The sequence below is a fragment of the Oreochromis aureus genome, linkage group 3, assembly GCF_013358895.1.
Source record: "Oreochromis aureus strain Israel breed Guangdong linkage group 3, ZZ_aureus, whole genome shotgun sequence".
Classification (NCBI taxonomy): Eukaryota; Metazoa; Chordata; class Actinopteri; order Cichliformes; family Cichlidae; genus Oreochromis; species Oreochromis aureus.
The window spans coordinates 95,286,694-95,309,051 of NC_052944.1; the positions used below are offsets into that span (position 1 = coordinate 95,286,694).

At 40.8% G+C, this 22,358-nt stretch overlaps 2 protein-coding genes across 2 annotated transcripts in view; both read right to left on the bottom strand.

Moving 5' to 3' along the window:
• LOC120434734 overlaps positions 1-18,202 on the bottom strand; it is a 35,451-nt gene extending 17,249 nt beyond the window's left edge. The window contains exons 1-4 of the mRNA XM_039603048.1: positions 18,001-18,202; positions 9,143-9,487; positions 8,849-8,947; positions 5,208-5,443 (exon numbers count right to left, since the gene is read on the bottom strand). Of these exons, the coding sequence (XP_039458982.1) occupies positions 5,208-5,443; positions 8,849-8,947; positions 9,143-9,487; positions 18,001-18,037 (717 nt within the window). The 5' untranslated portion in view covers positions 18,038-18,202. The remainder of the gene's footprint in view (positions 1-5,207; positions 5,444-8,848; positions 8,948-9,142; positions 9,488-18,000) is intronic.
• A 2,510-nt stretch (positions 18,203-20,712) lies between these two features.
• LOC120434736 lies at positions 20,713-21,549 on the bottom strand. The gene is made up of 2 exons (XM_039603058.1): positions 21,278-21,549; positions 20,713-21,068 (listed from the first exon to the last, which is right to left on the bottom strand). The coding sequence occupies exons 1-2, from the start codon at positions 21,546-21,548 to the stop codon at positions 20,713-20,715; spliced, it is 627 nt and encodes a 208-aa protein (XP_039458992.1). The 5' UTR covers position 21,549.
• Positions 21,550-22,358: the final 809 nt, after the last annotated feature.

Sequence of the window (22,358 nt, forward strand, 5' to 3'; positions counted from 1 at the left end):
CAGAAGAGAATGACTGATATGATGAAACTGGGATTTTGTTACACTTAATTATTGCAAACACAACTAAAACTATAACTGAAACTAATCAAAACTAAACTGAAACTATTTTTTATTTTTTTTGTGTCAATGCTACAACGCTACTCCAACAGAGGTTGATTATCTTGTTAATAATTTTACCTTCTCACTACGTACGACTCTGGATACTGTAGCTCCTGTGAAAACTAAGGCCTCAAATCCAAAGTCCCTGACTCCGTGGTATAATTCTCAAACACGTAGCCTAAAGCAGATAACTCGTAAGCTGGAGAGGAAATGGCGTGTCACAAATTTAGAGGATCATCATTTAGCCTGGAGAAATAGTTTGCTGCTTTATAAGAAAGCCCTCCGCAAAGCCAGAACATCTTACTATTCGTCACTGATTGAAGAAAATAAGAACAACCCCAGGTTTCTCTTCAGCACTGTAGCCAGGCTGACAAAAAGTCAGAGCTCTACTGAGCCAACAATCCCTTTAACGTTAACTAGTAATGACTTCATGAACTTCTTCACAAATAAAATTTTTATCATTAGAGAAAAAATTACCAATAATCATCCCACAGATGTAATATTATCTACAGCTACTTTTAGTACCATTGATGTTAAGTTAGACTCTTTTCTCCAATTGATCTTTCTGAGTTAACTTCAATAATTAATTCCTCCAAACCATCAACGTGTCTGTTAGACCCCATTCCTACTAAACTGCTCAAAGAAGTCCTGCCATTAATTAATGCTTCAATCTTAAATATGATCAACCTATCTCTAATAATCGGCTATGTACCACAGGCCTTCAAGGTGGCTGTAGTTAAACCTTTACTTAAAAAGCCATCTCTAGACCCAGCTGTCTTAGCTAATTATAGGCCAATCTCCAACCTTCCTTTCATATCAAAGATCCTTGAAAGAGTAGTTGTCAAACAGCTAACTGATCATCTGCAGAGGAATGGCTTATTTGAAGCGTTTCAGTCAGGTTTCAGAGCTCATCACAGCACAGAAACAGCTTTAGTGAAGGTTACAAATGATCTTCTTATGGCCTCTGACAGTGGACTCATCTCTGTGCTTGTCCTGCTAGACCTCAGTGCTGCGTTTGATACTGTTGATCATAATATCCTATTAGAGCGATTAGAACATGCTGTAGGTATTACAGGTACTGTACTGCAGTGGTTTGTATCATATCTATCTAATAGACTCCAATTTGTACATGTAAATGGAGAGTCCTCTTCAGACACTAAGGTCAATTATGGTGTTCCACAGGGTTCAGTGCTAGGACCAATTCTATTTACATTATACATGCTTCCCTTAGGCAGCATCATTAGAAGACATAGCATAAATTTTCACTGCTATGCAGATGACACCCAGCTCTATCTATCCATGAAGCCAGGTATCACAGACCAATTAGTTAAACTGCAGGAATGTCTTAAAGACATAAAGACCTGGATGGCCGCTAACTTTCTGCTTCTTAATTCAGATAAAACTGAGGTTATTGTACTCGGCCCTGAAAATCTTAGAAATATGGTATCTAAGCAGATTCTTACTCTGGATGGCATTACCTTGGCCTCCAGTAACACTGTGAGAAACCTTGAGTCATTTTTGACCAGGACATGTCCTTCAACGAACATATTAAACAAATATGTAAGACTGCTTTCTTCCATTTGCGCAACATCTCTAAAATTAGAAATATCCTGTCTCAGAGTGATGCTGAAAAACTAGTTCATGCATTTATTACTTCCAGGCTGGACTACTGTAATTCTTTATTATCAGGATGTCCTAAAACTCGCTGAAAAGCCTTCAGCTAATCCAAAATGCTGCAGCAAGAGTACTGACAGGGACTAGAAAGAGAGAGCATATTTCTCCTGTTTTGGCTTCCTTCATTGGCTTCCTGTTAAATCCAGAATTGAATTCAAAATCCTGCTCCTCACATACAAGGTCTTAAATAATCAGGCCCCATCTTATCTTAATGACCTTGTAGTACCATATCACCCTATTAGAGCACTTCGCTCTTGCACTGCAGGCCTACTTGTTGTTCCTAGAGTATTTAAAAGTAGAATGGGAGGCAGAGCCTTCAGTTTTCAGGCCCCTCTTCTGTGGAACCAACTTCCAGTTTGGATTCGGGAGACAGACACTATCTCTACTTTCAAGATTAGGCTTAAAACTTTCCTTTTGCTAAAGCATATAGTTAGGGCTGGACCAGGTGACCCTGAGTCCTCCCTTAGTTATGCTGCAATAGACGTAGGGCTGCCGGGATTCCCATGATGCATTGAGTTTTTCCCTTCCAGTCACCTTTCTCACTCACTATGTGCTAATAGACCTCTCTGCATCGAATCATATCTGTTATTAATCTGTCTCTCTTCCACAGCATGTCTTTCATCCCGTTTTCCTTCTTTCACCCCAACCGGTCGCAGCAGATGGCCGCCCCTCCCTGAGCCTGGTTCTGCCGGAGGTTTCTTCCTGTTAAAGGGAGTTTTTCCTTCCCACTGTCGCCAAAGTGCTTGCTCATAGGGGTCATATGATTGTTGGGTTTTCTCTGTATTTATTATTGTGCTATCTACTGTACAATATAAAGCGCCTTGAGGCGACTTTTGTTGTGATTTGGCGCTATATAAATAAAATTGAATTGAATTGAATTGAATGCCCGTGATGCCGCCCCCCACCACGATGCCGCCCCGGGCAACCGCCCGTTTCGCCCGTATCAAAAACCGCTACTGAATGTGAGCCATAAAAACATGATACTCTACAAGTGCATTCAGCTCTGACACTGTCACATCAGGACCTTGAAATGTTATTCTTTCTGTGACAACACAGAGCTTGTGACCAAAGGTGAGGGTAGGTATGTAGAGTGACCTGTAAATCAACAGCTTCGCTTTCATACTCAGCTTCATCATGATGGACTGGTAGAGCAACTGCATCCCCTAATCTATGCAGGGTGTGCAGATTTTTTTAATAATCACTTTTTTATTGAGTTTTAGACCTTAAAACAAAAATAAGACAATGCACATACACCCCTGACACAAACACAGAAAAAAAAAAAAACAGTCTGAGCAAGCAAAATGTCACATATTCAAACCCTCATATAACACCTATACCAGGGGTAGGCAACCTTTCTGATGGCGAGTGCCATTTAAAATTTCCTCAGAAGTCAGTGTGCCATATGATTGCATTAGCAATAAATTTAATAACGCTCTATATTAACAGTTACACACTATATAGAACCACTTTATAGAATTATATTTGTTTGCAGATGTTGGCAGCTATCAGCAAATAGTTATCAGCTATTTTGAAACAAACAAAAAAAAGACACTTTTTATCCATAACAAGAACTCCATAACAGCAAATACAGAAAATACAAATGCTATTTATGGTCTCCTCACAACAATGATAAGAAAAATAAACTGGGCCAATATGGCATGTTTGTTAATACAGAGACACACATGTTAATGTGATCTCTGGTCTCACACTCAGAGACACAGGTCTCCGAGTGTCCAGCATTCAGACGGCTACCTGAGGACACTCATGTGATAGAAAATCTGCTCACACAGATATGTAGAGCCAAATACTGTCAATAAGGCCTCTGCAATGTTCTGAAGACAGTCAAACTTGTCAGGTAGTGATGTGCAGCAGGTGAAAATGCAAACTCCATGAACACGCACAGCTGTAGATTCCAGCTATTTCGATGTTATATGTATGATTTCTATACATTTTATGTCAGATAAAAACTTTGGTTGTAAGCTTCAGATAATTATTTAATAACACCCAGACATTTTAAACGAGAATAAGAAAATATTTCTTTGTGCCCCCCTTTCCCTGTTAATGCCCTACCTGCCCCCCTGGCAACACTTTGCTAGACCCGCCCCTGCACAGTTACCAGCTGTCAGCTACTTAGAAAAGGATCCTGGTGTTATTTGTCTCTCAGAAACAGTTCATAACTTCCCTTCAACTCATTAATGTCACGTAAAAGGTAAACCTGTTTCTCCATCACCTGTTCAGCTCTGATGATTCAGTAAGGACATCTCCTGGTTTCATCTGCATGTTTCCCTCTCACCAGATATACAAACCATCATGACCAGCAGCTTTTACAGCTGTGGCTCCGGCAAACATCAGCTGATACTAGAAAGAAATATTAAATAAATTCTAACAACAGCTGATCAAGCTTAAACATGCTGCTGTTGTTTAGCGCAACATCCGCTGGTTTCCTCTTTCTGGCGCAAAGTGGGCGATAAACAAACAAGAGAGAAAAGCCGATCAGCTGATCATTGATCGTTTCATGATTGAGCAGAGGGAGGGGGAGAATGAGAGAAGAAGAAACAGCTGACAGCGTAACCACAGAATAACTCCAGCTTTGTGTCTTTTTTTCATTCTAGCTGAAGTCCGGGACAAACTGTGTTCCTTTTCACCTCAATACGAAACGCGTAATATTTTCTCTGAATACGAGACGATTCCGTCTTTTTACAGGCAACTCTACTAACTAACCTTATGAATAAAATAAAGTTCACTATGGTATCACTAACATCAAAGCACCCACCCAGCTGTATAGAAGCTCCGTCATGCTAGCTAGCACGCAGTACCAGTTATTGTAACTGACTGTAAAAAGTCAGCACAACGAAAATAAACTCCACCTAAACTTGGTTTATATCTGACCCAGATAGACTGCAGGTCATAACTTCTTACCTGAAGTTCAGTTCACCTGAGACTCGGACCGGCGGCTGCCTCGGGTCGTTCCTCCTACTGCCTCCCCTTTCTCTCATCCACCTGCTGGCCTCCACCACTTGCTAATTTTACTGAATCTGAGGAAGCTTCGCCATAGCCACCACCAAACAACTGAGTTATTTGTACACACCGGCCAGCATCTGGCCAATCCACCACCTTTCATTGTTTATACGGTTACAAAGGAAAAAAAGTCACCCGGCCACCAAGCAAAAGCCCGATGGCCAGTCCAGCATTGGTCGTGCCATCAGTTAACCCTTCGCGTGCCAACTGTGGCACGCGTGCCTAGGGTTGCCGACCCCTGACCTATACACATAGGTATGCTATTGCATTGAACCTTTTCTCTGAGGATACTCTCTCTCAGATCGCAGGGCTGACCTGTATCTACAGCACTGACCTCTGACACTGAGCAGCACTTCTTTCTTCAGCAGGATGTTTCCCTCCCGGCTGTAGACGGTGCAGGTGTAGGTGTTTGTGACTGTAGGGTATTTCAGGGTCAGACTGAGGTCTCCAATTTTCAGCAAGTTTCTCTTCATTCTGATTAGGTCTCTGTAAAATGGATGCTGTTCTTCAGGCTGGTCAGAATCATTCTCATACACGTGGACTTTCCTGTAACCATCAGTCCACTCCACTTTAGCGTCTTTGGGCAGGCAAACTGTGGTCTTGCAGGGCAGCTGGACAGACTCCACCCCTGAATCCACCTCCACATTGTAAACTGAAAGGACAACAAAGCACAACATGAAAAAAACAGCAGTAGCTGTGATGGTCACATGACCTCATCTTCCTTGTCTCAAGCTTCCCTTCCCTTTCTGGCTTGACTTGCTTTTGTGTCTTTCTCTCTGTCTCCCATTCCCACTTTCCTGCTCTGTGTGTGTGTTTCAGTTCTGCTTCATCTTTCAGAGGTGAACAAGCTCACATTTAAATGATAAACAAGCTCTTCTAACTTTTTTTTAGCACTTTTCATTAATGCATCCACTCCTTTACCCCCTTACATCTCTGTTCAGAGTGCCCTAAACCGCATTGTGGATAAGCAGATATTGGACCAGCTCAGGAGAATATTTCAAGGCAGAAAAGAACAATGCAGCAATGAATGCAGCAGGCATGGATGGCTCTCTCCAGCCACGGAGTGCCACAAAACACACAGCCAGGAATGAGGGAGAACGCAATGCCAGACAGAGGGAGATGCAGACTCTAAATATATGAGAAGGATTAAGGGCAGGGGAAGACGGCTGAACACAATCAACTGACAAGACAGGGGAAGCACAGCTAAACATAGTACACAAAGAACAAGTGCCTCTAAAAGTAAAACAGGTTTGCAAAACACACAGAGACACAGGCCGACTATATACAGGCAAAGGCAGGAGCGACAGAGACAATACTGGGGAACAAGGGAAGAGAAGGCAAGGGAGCAACACAGAGACGTGACAAGGGGAAGGGGCAGAAACAAAGACAAGACGGACCTAACAGGGCAGGACACACAGATGCAGGACCAAGACAAACAGAGACGGGACCAGGCATGAACAGGACCAAACACCAAAAGGCCTAAACTAGAAATACAGATAACTACATAGGAACAAGTCATACAGAGAAAACAAAAATAAATAAACAAGACTCAAAATATTATAAAAACAAAACATTGACTGAATGACTCAGGCATCTTAACACACTCAGTGCCATCTAGTGCTTACTCATTAATCCTAAATTATTTTTCCTTGTGAACCTGATCAGCGGAAGGGCGCTCAAGTGGCCAAGGAGATGTTGGCTGGCAACATGAATATAACTTTTCTGGATTTTCTGGAAAAATTAAATCAGGTTTTTGATAAATTCTCTAGCACTGACTTGCTCACAAAACTGCTGACACTCTGACAGAGGAGTAGTAGTGTGGCTGATTTCGCTGTTGAGTTTGTGGATTCTGGCAGAGGAGCCTCGCTGGAATAAAAGGGCCCTTTGCGGGACCTATTTTGCATTATTTGAGTGAATACATTCAAGATAAACTTGCAACGAAGGAATTCCTTGCTTAACTTAATGCACCAGCTTACTTATCTATTAAAGGTGGATGACCACATTCAGCCATTTTGTCCCCAAAGGAACTGTAACTACTGGCAGGTAACTTCTGGTTACAAGGGAGTTTTTCCATCAAACTTATGCCAAAGTAACTATTCATAGGGGTTGTTTGATTGTTGGGGTTTCTCTGCATCACTGTAGGGTCTTTGCCTTACAATATAAAGCACTTTGAGGTTACCGTTGTTGTAGTTTGGTGCCATCCATCGTTCCATCCATCCATCCATCCATTTTCGTCCACTTACTCAGGGCCAGGTTGCAGTGGCAGCAGGCTAAGCAGAGAAGCCCAGGCCTCCCTCTCCTCAGTGTAATAATAACAAATGTGTGGTGTCTCTTTAAGACAGCCTAAGTTAATGTTTAGTGATGTCATTAAATATTACTGCCCAGCCAAAAGATATAATTTCTCCGGCATGCCATGAGTCTCCCCCAGGAACTCAACTGGCTCCTTTCAATGTGGAGTAGTAGTGCCTCTACTCCTCACCCTCTCTCTAAGGTAGAGACCAGCCACTATTCAGAGAAAGCTAATTTCTCCACCTTCTCTGAATAGTGGCGTGGGCACTCCACCCTTTTCCAGCTGAGGACCATTGTTGGACTAATGGACGGATTCTCCTTTTCTCCTTCCCCTGGCATAGACTTGCCGGGGAAGGCTGAAGAGTGTGACCACACCCTCTAGTTTTTTTCCATGGCCTCTCCGAACTCTAACCAAACCCAAGTTTTTGCTTCAGTCCCTGCAAGCAGCACTGTTCTGCTTGGCCTGTCCATAGTATTGGCTGATCCTAGTCCAACAGCCTGACCAAGCCTGATAGCACTCCTTCAGCCTGATGGTTCCCTTCACCTCTGGTGTCCACCATCTGGTTTTGGGGTTGCCACCATGATAGGCACCAGCAACCTTGTGGCTGCAGGTCAGTGCAACAGCTTCAGCAATGGAGGTGCTGAAAATCCAGTCCATTTGGACTTAACGTCCCCAGTCTCGCTTGGAGTGCTCTTGAAGCTCTGCCGGAGGTGAGAGTTGAAGATCTTGTTGACTGCGGCCTCTGCCAGGCATTCCCTGTGCACACTCACTATATGTTTAGGTGAACCAGGTCTGACTCAGGTAATACATGAAACCATGGTTCTTCGTTTACAGACGGATCTATTCTTCCGTCACACTTCTCTGTCAATTCACTATAAAATCCACCATCAAACTGTCATTACATAAATGCGCAGAATGATCAAACATAAATATAACAAACAAACATTTAAAATAAAGTTAACAAATGTGCAATAAACAGAACACAGTTAAATGTACCACGCTGGCTGCACGTAACTGTGAGGGAAGGAGTCCGCTTTAGAAACAAAAACTTAAAGAAAAACAATTCCCAACTTCTTTATCTTCTTTACAGCTCCCTTTCACTATGAAACAACTTATTTAATCTTCCTTATGACCTATTTATCTTACGGCTTCTCTTAGCTTCTTTGCATGTTTTCTTAACCTCCTTTTTCATCACTTAAAGGCACCTGTGCGCAACACAGAATGTAACATAGTTCCTACCCCAAAAGAAAACAATGTTCATAAAAAATGAAAGAAAGAAATAACATACATAATACGATAAATTAACAAATTGACATAATTTACATTAATGGCAGTTAAAGATTCTAAGAAGGCCGGGTACTCTGATCTGTCGTTTGGCACATAAGTGCAGACGACAGTCAGGTCCCAATCCCTGACCCAAAGGCACAGAGAAAAAAAACCTCTCTCATCCACTGGGAAAAACAACATACAGGCAGGAGGCTGAGGGAATGCTGTTACCCACCTCAGCCTGCCCCCTCTTACTAAGGGCACCTCCAGACTGAGACAAAGTTTAGCCCCTCTCCAGGAGGCCTGTTCTAGAGCTCAAGCATTGCATTGACTATTGCATAAAACAACATCTAACACTTTGATGCGACCATTGTTTTTCAGTTAAGCCTTGGACTCATTGCACTTCTAGGACCATAAGTGTGTGGTGATCACAGCCTCCGATCACTCACTCTTTTGGCTTGGCCAAAAGGGTTATGGGTAGGTGTTGTAGGAAAGACTCACCAGACTTAAAATGGTGCCGAAAATGAAATAAAAGACCTCCAGAAACCACAAGAAGAACCAGGAGAACCAGGAGAGCTTTGGCCCAGGATGGAAACCGTTCTGTGTAGAAACATAAAGACAACTATGACTTTTGACCTTTGACAGAATGTAATTAGTGAATTTACTGAATAGGCCTATACTTGTGTCAAAGAGCCTAGGGTAACATGGTTATTTCTTATTAAAGTAAAGTTTTAAAGTAATAAAGTTTTATCTGAGTGATGTCAGATTTATGTACAGCATGTGTTTGTTGTTGACCTTTGACCTGCAACTGCACATCTCCTAGTCTCTCATAGCCAAATATAGGGTCTCTGACGGAGCAGGTGTAGGTGGCGCTGTCAGACAGTTGGAGGTCAGTCAGGGTCAGGCTGAGGTCTCCAGTTTCCAGAGCGTCAGTCTTCATGGATGTTCGGCCGCTGTAACGCTGGTTTTGATCTTTCAGTTCATCTCCAAGAAGCTGACGCTGGTGGACGGTTGGAGGACTGAGGTCGGAGCGACTCCACACCACTGTGGGGTCACTCATATCGAAAGTGTCAAATTCACAGGGCAGGTGGAACGAGTCCCCCTCATAGATCTCCAAAGCAGCTGAGTCATGCTGGGAAACTGAGGACAGACAGAGTTTCCATGTGTGACTTTGAGGTAAAGATCAAGTTTAGACATCAAAAGTTGATTCTGTCCATCTGGACGTAGTGTTTTCAGTGAGAGAAACGTTTCGTCACTCATCCAAGTGACTTCTTCAGTCTCAGCTGACTGCAGGTTTCCCCAAACCTTATAAACAGTACATTTGCATTATGCCGGCTTGTACACATACACGAGAGACACGAGAGTTCTTCTTTACTGATGTTTACTGTGCTTCTCTTAACCTACACAGGTACACTGTAGAACTGGTGAATACAAATGTACAAGGAAATTGTATTTCAGCATTAAAACATATTGCAAAATTCACAAAATATAAACAAACATACCACTTTGGCCTGAAAGTGGACAAACCGCTCTATTTGGAACTTAGGACTTGTTTTTTCTTCTTTGACATTCACACGGCTAGACCGTCACCATGAGCAGCTTCTCTGGCCTTTTTTCTAAAAACAGGAAGTGACCTCTGCCCTTACCTTAAACTTAAAAAATTAACCAATTATTTTCCATGTATCAAATTAACAGTACACCAGTCCGGTATGCAATAGGAAAATGTTAACATGCTCAACATAAAAATAAAACATACAAAATAAAATGCGTTAATTACATTATCATTACAAGAGCTCTGCCTAGTGGTCAAATACTAACATTTCAACAGCTGTTATACTCCCACCATCACACTATCGCAACAGCATGTGTGATCCTAAAGGAATTTAACCCAACAATGAACTTTATAAAGGTTAACCAAGAAACATTATGTTTAGTCTTTACTCTGCTTCAAGTAAAAGTATAGTCTTATGTATGGGTCTCTCTAAAATCGTCTTAGTTGTGTGCTTCCCCTTATTGTCTCTAGTAGAGTTAGCAATGAGTAGCTTAACTTTTCTGACTCTGTCGTCAGCTCCTGGAGTGACTTCCACGACTTTGGCGAGTTTCCATTGGTTTCTTGGAAGACAGTCTTCTTGTAATAACACAATGTCATTTACTTTTGCATTTCCTCTGGTTTTATTCCATTTGCTTCTCTGTTGCGGGTTTAACAGATATTCCTTTCTCCACCTAGTCCAAAATACATTTGGCAAATACTGTACTGGTTTCCATCTTTTCTGAAGGTAGAGATCTTCTTTAGCAAATTCTCCAGGTAGTGATGAGAGCACTGCTGATTTCATCGTCAAAATATAATTGGGTGTCAACGGCTCCCGTCCTACAGGGTCGTTGATAGACTCTACAGTTAGTGGTTGACTATTCACTATTGCCATGGCTTCATACATGAACGTTCTCAATGATGAAGTGTCTAATCTTGAAGCTGACTGGTCAAGAATGGATTTTAGAATATTTCTTATTGTCCGAATCTGCCTCTCCCAGACTCCTCCCATGTTGCTAGAAGGAGGTGGGTTGAAAACGAAAGTTATTCCCAGCTCTTTGACCTTCTCTTGAGTCGCTTACGTTAGTTGCTTACGTTAGAAGCTTTCGTTTCTTGCACCGATAAAATTGGTGCCTTGATCACAATGCAGCTGACCTACGTTGCCACGTACTGCTATGAAACAACGGAGTGCACTGAGAAAACAGTCTGTACTGAGATCATCTAGGACTTCTATGTGTATAGCTCTCGAGCACATACATGTAAACAAGAGTCCATATCTCTTTAAGTCTTTCCTCCCTTCTTTTACACAGAATGGTCTGAAGCAGTCCATACCGCTGTATGTAAAAAGGTAGCTTCGAGTCTTTCTGGTGGCAGGTCGCTCATCCTTTGTTCTTGATTGCCTTTCCTGTACTTTCTACATTTGACACATTTGTATATAAATGACGATACTTCAGTACTGCAGCCAATTACCCATATGCCATTGGACCTTATCTCATTTACTGTCATCCCTCGGCCTTGATGATGCATCTTCTCGTGAAAATGTTTAATGAGTAGGTGTGATGTTTCTTTGGCAGAATGGCTGGATGTTTGATGTTGGGATGGAGTGACGCTTTTGTAAGTCTTCCTCCCACCCCTTCTTTCCTTTCTTCCAACACAGTACTTTCATTGGACATTTATTTTGGGTTCTTTACATACTTTACATGACGTCTTATTCTTGCTATTGCTTTCACAACTCTCATCCAATCTGAGAATTTTTCCAGCCGTTCCAAAATGGATTTCTTTGGAGGGGTTTCTTACCAACTAAAATGAATGGAGCGATGAATCCAAGTGGGTCGAATATTGAGGCTACTGTCGAGAGCACTCCTCTTCTAGTGAAGGGGTTATTCTTTACAACCACTCTGAATTAAAGGGTGTCTGAGCTTACACACCATTGGACCCCTAAGGCCCTTTCTATCTTTGGCTCTCCTAGTGCCAGATCCAGGTCTGTTGCTCCTGCTACACATTCTTCCTTTGGGACAGTAGCAATCACTTCCTTGCTGTTGCTAATGAACTTGTGCAGGTGTAGCTTACCCGTGGCACACAGTTCTCTAGCTTCCTTTACAAGTTGAATAGCGTCTTGCACTGAATCCACGCTCGCCAAACCATCGTCCACGTAGAAGTTGCGTTGCATGAACTTCACCATGGCTTCACTGAAGTTATTCTCACCTTGAGCAGCAACATGCTTGAATCCAAAGTTTGCGCATCCCAGTCAACATGCTGCATGAAACAAGTGGACTCTCATGCGGAACACTGATGTGGACTTTTCCATGTTACCATCCTCCCACCATAGAAATCGGAGGTAATCTTGATCTTGTGAGGCAACATGAAACTGGTGGAACATGCGCTCCACATCGCACATGACAGCTACATGTCCTTTCCTGAAGAAACACAGAACTCCAACAAGAGTATTTGTGAGGTCAGGTCCTGACAGGAGATGCTTGGTGAGCGATGTATTCTGGTACTTCTGAGGATGGTAGACGCCATGGTGAAGAATGTACCACGCTGGTTGATTATTTAGCTGAGCCTCTAGCACTTTCTCTGCATCACCTCTCTTTATGATGTCTTGCATGAAAGCCACGTAATCCTTGTAGTAGCGATCGTCTCTTCTCAAGCACCTTTCTAGACACTTCAGTCTGTGTTCTGCACAAAGTTTGTTGTTTGTTAAGTCAGGTCTTTCTTGTCTGAAGGATAGTGGCATTTTAAAGTGGCCATCTTGCTTTTCTCTTATGCCTTCCTTTACTTTGGCTAGAAACAATAGAAACTTCTTGTGACATTGACTCTTCTTCAACACTTTTTTCAACAAAGTCCATCTCTAGCACATTAAGTATCTCGGCTGGAGTAAGTATTTCTTTAACTTTGTTTCTGCTTACAAAGTGAACTTCGGTTTTGAGCTTGTGAGTGGGTGCTACAGCTGGCAAGACTTGTTTAACAATAGCATGATGGCTTACTCCTATTTCATCTTCACAATCACCTTCAGAGTCGCAGCAGACAATGATGCTCCCGCCAAGCAGAGATTTCTGTGCAAATGGCTGGTCTCTATCACCACTGACCACCGCTAGAGGGAGCAAAGCTTGAGGACAGTTATATCCGATCAATAATCCAACTTCACAATCAAGCTTGGGAGCCATCTCTTTTGATAAATGTTTCAAATGTGACCAGTTCTCTGCTGTTTTGTTTGTGGGAATATGTGATCTGTTAGCAGGAATGTAGTCTCTGGTATAGCTTGTTGGTAGTTTGATTCTTGTTTCAGAGTAAATGCCTCTTACTTGTAAGTCCTTTAACTTGCTGCGTAAAACAATTTTTGTTTTGGATGTTATAGTGGAAATCTTGAGTTTAACTGGCTCTGACACGGCGTTGAGTGACTGAGCTGTGTCTTTCAAGATGAAAGTGGTGTCACTTTGATTATCAAGCAAAGCATACACCAACTTTTCATTCTCTGGTTCATCCACAGTTGATACATAAACTGGGATAACTGAGGAAGTACAACCTTTTGACTTTTGTTGCACTTGCTATTGTACTTCAGAAACATCTGTTTCCTGATTAGTCTTTGTTTGTTGTTGGCTATTTTTTCTTTGTTCCTTGTCTCTTTTCTCTCTGTCTTGATGTTGACACGTTGGGTGAGGCTTTTGGCATTTGTCACACACACTTCTGGAAGTACAGTTCTTAGAGTTATGACCAGTCTTGAGGCAACTAAAGCACAGTTTTTTAGACTGCACAAACTTTACTCTCTCTTCAACTGACTTGTCCATTATCTTGCGACATTTCTGAAGCGTGTGACCAGGTTTCTTACAAAAGAGAGGCATGTGACATTTGTCCTTTTACTAGAGCTTGTACTAAGTGCTTTAGCGTTCAGCATTTAGTTTCTTTTGGGCTTGTCTTTGAATGCATGCTTGTCTTGTTCAGTTGGCTTTATTGCAAGCAGAAAAGTGATAGGAATACATGCAATTCTTGCTTCTTTATTCAGTAATTTGACACAATGACTAAAATCTGGGAACATTTTGTGTTCTCTTTGAAACTCACCATTCTGTTCCATCGTGCACTTAGCCAATCAGGCAGCTTTGCAGCTATCCTCTGATTTTCCACGCAATCATGCAAAACTGGAACATAAGGTATGGCTGACTCAACACTGTTTAGAAAATCTAAAGAAAGCTGTTCATTTTTGGCCATGACTGAATCTTGTCACGATATGATTTGCCTATTACAAAGGGATCTCCAAACCTGTTGTTGAGTATCTCCCAGGCAGCATAATAAGCGGTGTCTGTTCCAACCAGAAAATGTCCTTCAATAACCTTCTTAGCTGGACCTCCAACATACTTTCTCAGGAAGAAGTGCTTTTCTTGAATTGGCAGATTCTTGAGGTCAACTAATGTTTGAAAAGACAACTTCGAGTCATTATACTGCAGCGGATCACCTGTGAAGAATGCAGGCTCTGGGATTAGGATTCTGTTTGCAGTGACAACCTCAGCGAGCATCCTCACTAGGTCAGTGGAGGGCGTTTCATTTGCACTAGGAATTGCTGTTTGAGGAACAGAGGCTTGGAGAGGTGCAGTTTGTTGCAGAGCTCTAACTTGAGAGGGGATGAATGGTTTCAAGTTCACATTTGGAAAGCTTGGTTGCAGGAAGGAACTACCTTGCCTTATTTGGGAATGAACTGAAGATTTTTCTTCATTCTCACTTTTCACATTTTCAGCATGCACCTTCAATCTTGCTTGTGCTGCATTATGCGTTTGCAATTCTTTCAATAGTTCCACTTATTTTCTCTTTTCTTCTAACCTTGTCTTCATTGAGGTGCTCTCCATTAGAAATTGAGCTTTTTTCCTTGCATCTTCAACTTCAAGTTCTCTGATTTCTTCCTCACACTGATGCTGTTTTCATTATCTTAATGACTTCTTCTGTAGCTGCTACTTCAGCTGCAGCTTCTTGTCTTTGTTGTAATGTGACCAGAGATGATTACTTTGACATCCCAAAGATAGACCTTGACTTATATGTGATCCTTGAAGAAACGCTGGATGAACTGCTGTCAAACACGGACTCTCAATCAGGCCAGGGTATACTATTTGGATCACCATCTTCTTCTAAAAAGCACCCAGCCATTGCTCTGGCAGTTTCACTGATAGCCATACACACATCACATCTTCTGCACATTTCAATATCAGGACTTTGTATTTTTCTGATCTCATCATGAATGTTACAGATGTCAGTCATACTAGCATCTATAACTATGAGGTGCCGTAAGGGACATTATTACTGAAACGCTTTCACACACACTACTGAAATTTTACCTCTCACACACACTAGTGAAACGCTCTCACACACACTACTGAAACGCTCTCACACACACTACTGAAACGCTCTCACACACACTACTGAAACGCTCTCACACACACTACTGAAATTTTAGCTCTCACTCACGCACTCCACTGAAACCAGAGGCATTTCCGCTGAACTGGAAGTTGTTTCCTGACAAGGAAACTGATGGAAAAAGTGTTATATTGCAAAACACTACAAGGATGTCTACTCAACAACCTGGCCGACAATAATTTCACGGACCGGCCTTTAAGTTGTGATAAATACAATAAAATAAAACCAGTACCGCTTCCAAAAAAAGAAGATTTATTCATAACACACGGGAAAAGACCCAAGGAAACCGAGTTAACAATATAAACGATATAAAAATAAAAAAAAACGACAAATACCCCGAAAACAATAAATTTCAAACTCAAGCCTCAACTCTTGCGACCCGGTACCAAACGAATCACAGACCGGTACTGGTCCAGGACCTGGGGGTTGGGGACGGCTGTGTTTATAGCCTAAGTGAAGCAGCCGCATTACTTAACAATATTTTAGCTTCCTTGAATCAAGGAATGGATTCAAGGTGCAACAGGGAATTCGGCAAGTATGTCCTGTTTCCCCTAAGCTTTTTATTTTGGCAACTCAGTTGTTAACACTATTAATCAAAAATTCTAACGACATACAAGGAATACCAATTTTTAATAAAGACTTCAAAATAAGTCAATTCGCAGATGATACATCTATTTTTTTTTTAAAGAGAAATACGTGGTAGAGAAAACTAAATTTTCTCTAAAGCTTCTCGTTTATCTCTCAGTATCAAAAAATGTGAACTACTCCCGATTCATACAAGCTCTGACTCCTCAATAACTTTGGTTAGAGTTGAACCTAAAGTTAAATATATAGGGCTGAAAATATCTAAAAAACCCAATTAGCAGAGAAGACACTGATATTTCTAACCGTATCATGGAGATGAAGAAATCACTTAGCCACTGGTTAACCAGAGACCTCGCTATTTTTGGCAGAAACATCCTATCTAAAGCTGAAGGCATCTCCAAATTGATTTATCCTTGTCATTCTCTATATATCTCCTCTAAAAATATTAATAAGGCTAACACAGTTATTTTCGAATTTTTGTGGAGGAATAAAACCCATTACATTGAAACATCTCAGCTTGTGAAGGAATACAATAAAGGTGGTATCAAAACTCCAGAATTAGAATTTATGGTTGGCACCCTTAGAATTAAATGGTTAAAATCTGAGATAATGAGATTAACCCACAACTTCTCCCCATAATTAAACCTTATGGAATCATAGGGTAATAACACTTAATCAAAAATCAATTTTCAAGAGCGACTGGTTTAAACAAAAAGATTATATTCGTAACAGATTTGTTGGATGATAACGGTGATTTTCAGAAAAATATTGTCTAAACTGTTCTCAAAGAGAATATAAGAAATTTTGTGAACTGGTCCCACTGCATCTGCTTCATTTGATTAAAAATTTTATGATATACAAGAATTTCTCATCAGTGCTCCCAAATTTATTGCTAGGGCAAAGTCAGCTGTTTGATAAAAATGCAATAATAGATTTATTAGTAGTTTCTTCAAAGACAAAATATTTCATAGTTACAACAGAATGGTTACATTACATGGTTCTAATTTAGTTATTTCATATACTGGATAAAGCATACTAAAAATTTATGAAATAGCCTATTCTACCTAAAGTTGAAGAAACACACTTAAAGTAATAAACAAAATTAATCCTGTGGCAGAATTACTAAAAAAGAGATTTGGTTTTGAGGTGGATCAGTGTTCTTTTTTGTACTGATGAAAATGAAACCCTAGAACATCTTTTTTTCTATGCCCTATCACACAATGCATTTGGTGCAACTTAAAAATTGGATTTCCCTAAATATTAATGATGTGCCACTATTTGAATTACATCATAAATTTTTTTATATGGATCATCTAGCATTGGGTGTCATCATCATACTTTTGAGTAAATGTCATATCCATTGTGCTAAATGGAGGAACGCTAAGCCTTCTCTCCCTGGTTTTTTAAAAAAAAAATGAATTTAAGATATTTTCTTCTTTGCTAAAAAAGACAAAAAGCACATATGCCAGACAAATTAACCAGGATAATGCCCGTCTGCTATTCTAAATTTTGACTTGTGCTGAGGCTTATATATTGTTAAGTAATGCAGCTGCTTCACTTAGGCTACTAGCAGGTTGCTGAGTAGACATCTGTGTAGTGGTTTGTTTGAAATCTACCACTTTTTCCTTCAGTTTCCTTGTCAAGAAAAAACTTCCTGTTCAACTGAAATGCCTTGTTTTTTCAGTAGTTTCAGTAGTGTGTGTGAGAGCTAAAATTTCAGTAGTGTGTGTGAGAGCTAAAATTTCAGTAGTGTGTGTGAGAGCTAAAATTTCAGTAGTGTGTGTGAGAGCGTTTCAGTAATAATGTCCCTTACGGCACCTCATATATAACACTCACAGCTTCAGGTATTAACTCATTGTCTTTACTTAACACCATTCTTTTAAATAAGTTTATGTGGTATTTCCACTTCTTGTAAACTTGACATTTGCTGGAGCAACAACACACACACAGCAGCTGATTGTAACATGAGCTCATCTGAAAGCCACCAAGAAGAATCCAGTGATTTGAAAGTTGCTGCTTTGGATTGTTAGTTTGATCTGAATCAGAATCCAGTGTTTGATGGAAATCTCCTCCTGCTGCACTTCAACACATTAAAGAGAGAGAGATGATGATGAGAGCAGAGAGAGGAAGGTGTACTTACTGTGCAGGAGGATCACAAACACCACAAACATCTTCATGTTCCTGTCAAACTCAGAGACTCTTTAAAAGCCCTTCAGGACATCAGCTCACAGCAGCTCTCACTTTCCTCTGCTGATCATCTACTGACACTCTCACACTGTCACAGCTCAGAGTTCAGCTTCACACTTTGTTAAAGCACATCTGTGGAATGAAGTCCGGCCGGCCACAGATCACTTCTGAAGAAAGAGGAGGATGTTCAGTCTCCTTGTAGTGTAACTGCTCCAGGTTCACAGCAACACACAGAAAGCTCAAAGTCCTGTCACATGACCGTCATTTACAACCAGTCGAGAGCAACTTTATTAATCAAACACAATAAAACGGAAACACAAAGCTTTGGTACTTCACTGAGTTTATGTTAGCATGGATGCTACACACTGCACACACACACCAACATGAAGCTTGTAGTGGTAATGTGTTAATTTCAGCCTGAGCCAGAACCTTTTTATGACACGTCACAGACTCCTGTGATTTCAGACTCTTTGTGGAGACACTAAACACACCTTTGACCTCCACCAACACAAACAGTAGCACTAAAAAGCAAACAGCGCCTGATATATATGAATGTGATTAATCTGAGAGACCATTTCTGTTTCTGTTTCAAAGACCAACAAAACTCACTGAAACTGTGTGTTTGCACAAAGGCTGAAATGTACATGTGTGTTATTATTTCAGATTCATGCACTGAGCTCTAATTCTGTCATTAAATTGTTCACATGTAAACCAGGCTGTTTCTATCACTGCACACTTTACTCAGAAACACATGCAGACACGTTCTTCTACAAATGAAAAAGGGAAACATAAGTGGTGCTTTATGTTGATCTCAGCTCTACAATCAGGAACAACAGAGCAATAAAGGACCAGCAGGAAGAAGAATTGATTAACTACACATGAAATCAAACACTGTGAACTCTGAACTCTGGACTTCAGATCAGAAATAGATGAATGTTTTATGACAGTCAGAGAAATCAAACAGAAAAGTAAAACAGAAAACAAATAGCACCATACGACTTTACGGTCCATGTTCACTGAGTATTAGTGATATCTAGTGGACATTTGAAGACACTACAAACTGATCTCAGACTATTTTGAAATAAATCAAGTATATTTAAATACAGCACAATCACAGAAACTGTGTAAGTGGAGAGTAATAACAAAATTATTGTAAAAATAAGCAAAATTTAAAGGAAAACATAAAAGTGGAAGTGACACAACTGTGAAGTTATAGCATCTTAAATACCCAATAAACACATCAGAAATGACAGATTTGGAGAGAGTTTGGCACATGCTGCTTACTTACATCTAACCAGGACAGAGGAGAGAGCAGAGGAGATGAAGAGTGCAGCAGATCGGTGAGACACCAAAAGAGCAGAAAGATGAAGAAGAGTTCCTGTGACTTCAACCTCTCAGCAGCATCGTTTGACTTGGGGAGTCACATGATTTTCGGGGTTTTCCCTGTATTATTGTAGGTAGGGTCTTTAACTTACATTAAATGAGGGAACTGTTTTTTGTGATTTGGCACTATATAAATAGAACTGATTCTCATCAGCATGGTGAGCTGCTCTGCTGTAAAATGACAGAAAACGTCCCTGAATGGAAGCATTTTGCTGGTGATGGCTTTGGTAGCAGCTGGAGGGAAAGCAACATTAGAAAATGTGATGGTGTGGTCTCTGCATACCAGTAAGTAATAATTCCAGCATATGTAACTGTTGTAGTTCCACGTTGTAGGGCTGTTGGTACCTTACACAGATTACATATCGCAGACATCTCTGCTGTAATTACATGGCAGCACAGCTGGAATCAAAGACGAGCTTTATACTTGTGTTTCCAAAAAAAAAGAAAAGATTTCAGGGTGTGATGTCATCACACCTCAGGCACAGCTCACTGTTACACATCTGTTACATGGTTACCCTTTACAGGTGTGAATGCAGCGCTGTGAGATGTAAAAATATAAACTAAATAAAAAGACCAAATTTACAGTTAAGTGTTGAATGAAATAAGCTCTATACAAAGAATCTTTGAATGGCAGAGATGTGTGCATGTACCACAGAGCCATGGCTCCGAGTCTGACAGTGTCTGAATGTAAGCACTGCCCTACAAACATGCTTTGAGTAAATGGTAACCCTAACCCTAAGTCCTGAAAATAAAGTGGCCATTCGTTGGACTGACAGGGATCAGCCTCTGCTGTTACCGTTCTTTTCTTCTAATAATGTCATGGAGGTTGAAAGTTAGGACCCAAGATGCCAGAGGTGGAAAGAGTACTCAAAATTTGTACTCAAGCACAAGTACTGTTACACTGGTTAAATTGTACTCAATTACAAGTAAAAGTACTGGTGTTAAAAAAATACTTGAGTAAAAGTACAAAGTACTCTTCTCAAAAACTACTCAGAGTATTAATTACTTGTTAACAGACTGATGTTTTATTCTGTCGTCAATAGCAGGCATTCAACTCGATTCACCAGTATAAATATTTATGTTCACAGCACATTTCTCAGATGAACAACATATAGAAAGGTAACTTGTTTTGTAAATAAATGTAGATATAAAAGAAGGAATTTTGTTTGTTAAAACAATGACAAAAATGTTTCTGAACATGCGTAGAACCGTTTAAACTTTTCCCCATACACTGAACAACAGGCAGGTAAGTGTCTTAAACTCTTATCATTTCTGTCACACTTTACTTTCTGAACCTTTTGTTCAGTTTCAGCAAGAGCTGGTTTTCTAAATTAACAGATGCTATTCGACTTCGTTTGGCTTTGAAGAGTAAACCAGCACAGCTAAAAAGTCGTTCACACGCAGCAGAAGCAGGCAGAGCTGTGTTCAGTTTAAGAGAGAGGTTTTTGATGGCTGAGAAGGAGTGCAGCAGCTCCATGGTGTCTGTGGCACAAGCAAGATAACCATCAAGCTCAGCTGCACTTTGCAGCCTTCTGGAGATTGGTCTGGAGAAGAATTCATCTTCATCAGATGACTCTCTTTGCTGATCCTCACTCTCATGCTCTGTCATTTCAAGATGTTGTTTGATGTATGTCAAGGCTGTAATTGCAAGTAGATAACACAATTTTGTTATTTAAATTTCAGTGATTATTCCTGAACACAAATTTAAAATCGACAAATTCTCAAAAAGGATTGTTTAGTATTCAGGACAGACCATCAATAACTTACAACGTATTAGGTGAAATACTCACTTAAGCATGTGTTCAAATGTAAACAAAAAATAAAAATGGGATCACGTGAATCCTTACCAGCCCCTATTACATCTGCTCCGTCAGTCCAGGAAGTCTTGAACTTGGGTAAGAGGACTGCAGCTGCATCCAACTCTGGATCCTCCATCATCGGTCTAAAATGCTTTTGAAGGCCATTTTGCAATGCTCTGATGAGTGGCACGCATGTCTTGCTTGATGTCTCCAGCCTGCTAAGTTTGGAAAGTAGTTGTTGGATTACTGGCAGGAGCCATCCCATAAAGGAAGTGGACTCAGACTGAAGGATGTTTGAAGCTTTCACCAGTGGCTTCATGGTGGTACAGTACTCCCTAAGGAATGCAACTTCTGCAGGACTCAACCTGTAAGACACAACAATAAAACCCACCATGACTATAATAGGGATCTTCTGATTTAATATTAAGAGTCTGCTCACATTTTTAACCATCCATTAAGGAAAATTCACAAAATTTGCAACCATATTGGTAGGTGTCCAATTTTACTCACATTTTCACCTTGAACTCCTCACAAATGCTCCTGATGGCATCTTCCCCCTTCTCATCAATGATGCGTATTATCCTTTCAATGGCAAGGTAGGTTGAATTCCACCGTGTTGCATTGGGACGAATGATCTGTAGCTCACACTTGTCCTCTACCACTTCATTAGCCAAATGAGACCGGCCAGTTTTGTTCCAAATGGCCTGGCATTTTGCAAAGGTTGCACGGGAGAGCCTCTTGTAGGTGTCATTCATGCTCTCTGCTAGAGCAGCATCAGTTGTTGCCACAAGGTTTAGCAGGTGACATGCACATCGCTGATGAGGCGGGAGTTGATACTCCAAACCAGAGTCTTCATCAAGAATTGCACTTGCCTCATGGTAGTCAATATGGTCAGTCAGGTCAAGAGTTTCTGGGTCTACTTCATCTTCAGCTTCAGCTTCATCTGCATCATTTTGTGCCCCAAACATGTGGAAGGCCTTGACAAAGTTGGATCCACTATCAGTTGTGGTTCTTACAACTTTGCCTCTAATCTTGTATTGGCAATGGATATCATCAAGCGCACCAGCAAGCACGTCAAATGTGTGAGACCCTCTCAATCTTTTGCACGCTAGTGCTGCAGATCTTCTTT

Bases quoted from the DNA above. Each gene is read 5' to 3' on its own strand.
- LOC120434736 (XM_039603058.1), bottom strand. From the start codon at position 21,548: ATGAAGCCACTGGTGAAAGCTTCAAACATCCTTCAGTCTGAGTCCACT. The intron at 21,069-21,277 runs GTAAGGATTCAC...TTGCAATTACAG, and splicing joins AGCAGATGTAATAGGGGCTG to CCTTGACATACATCAAACAA.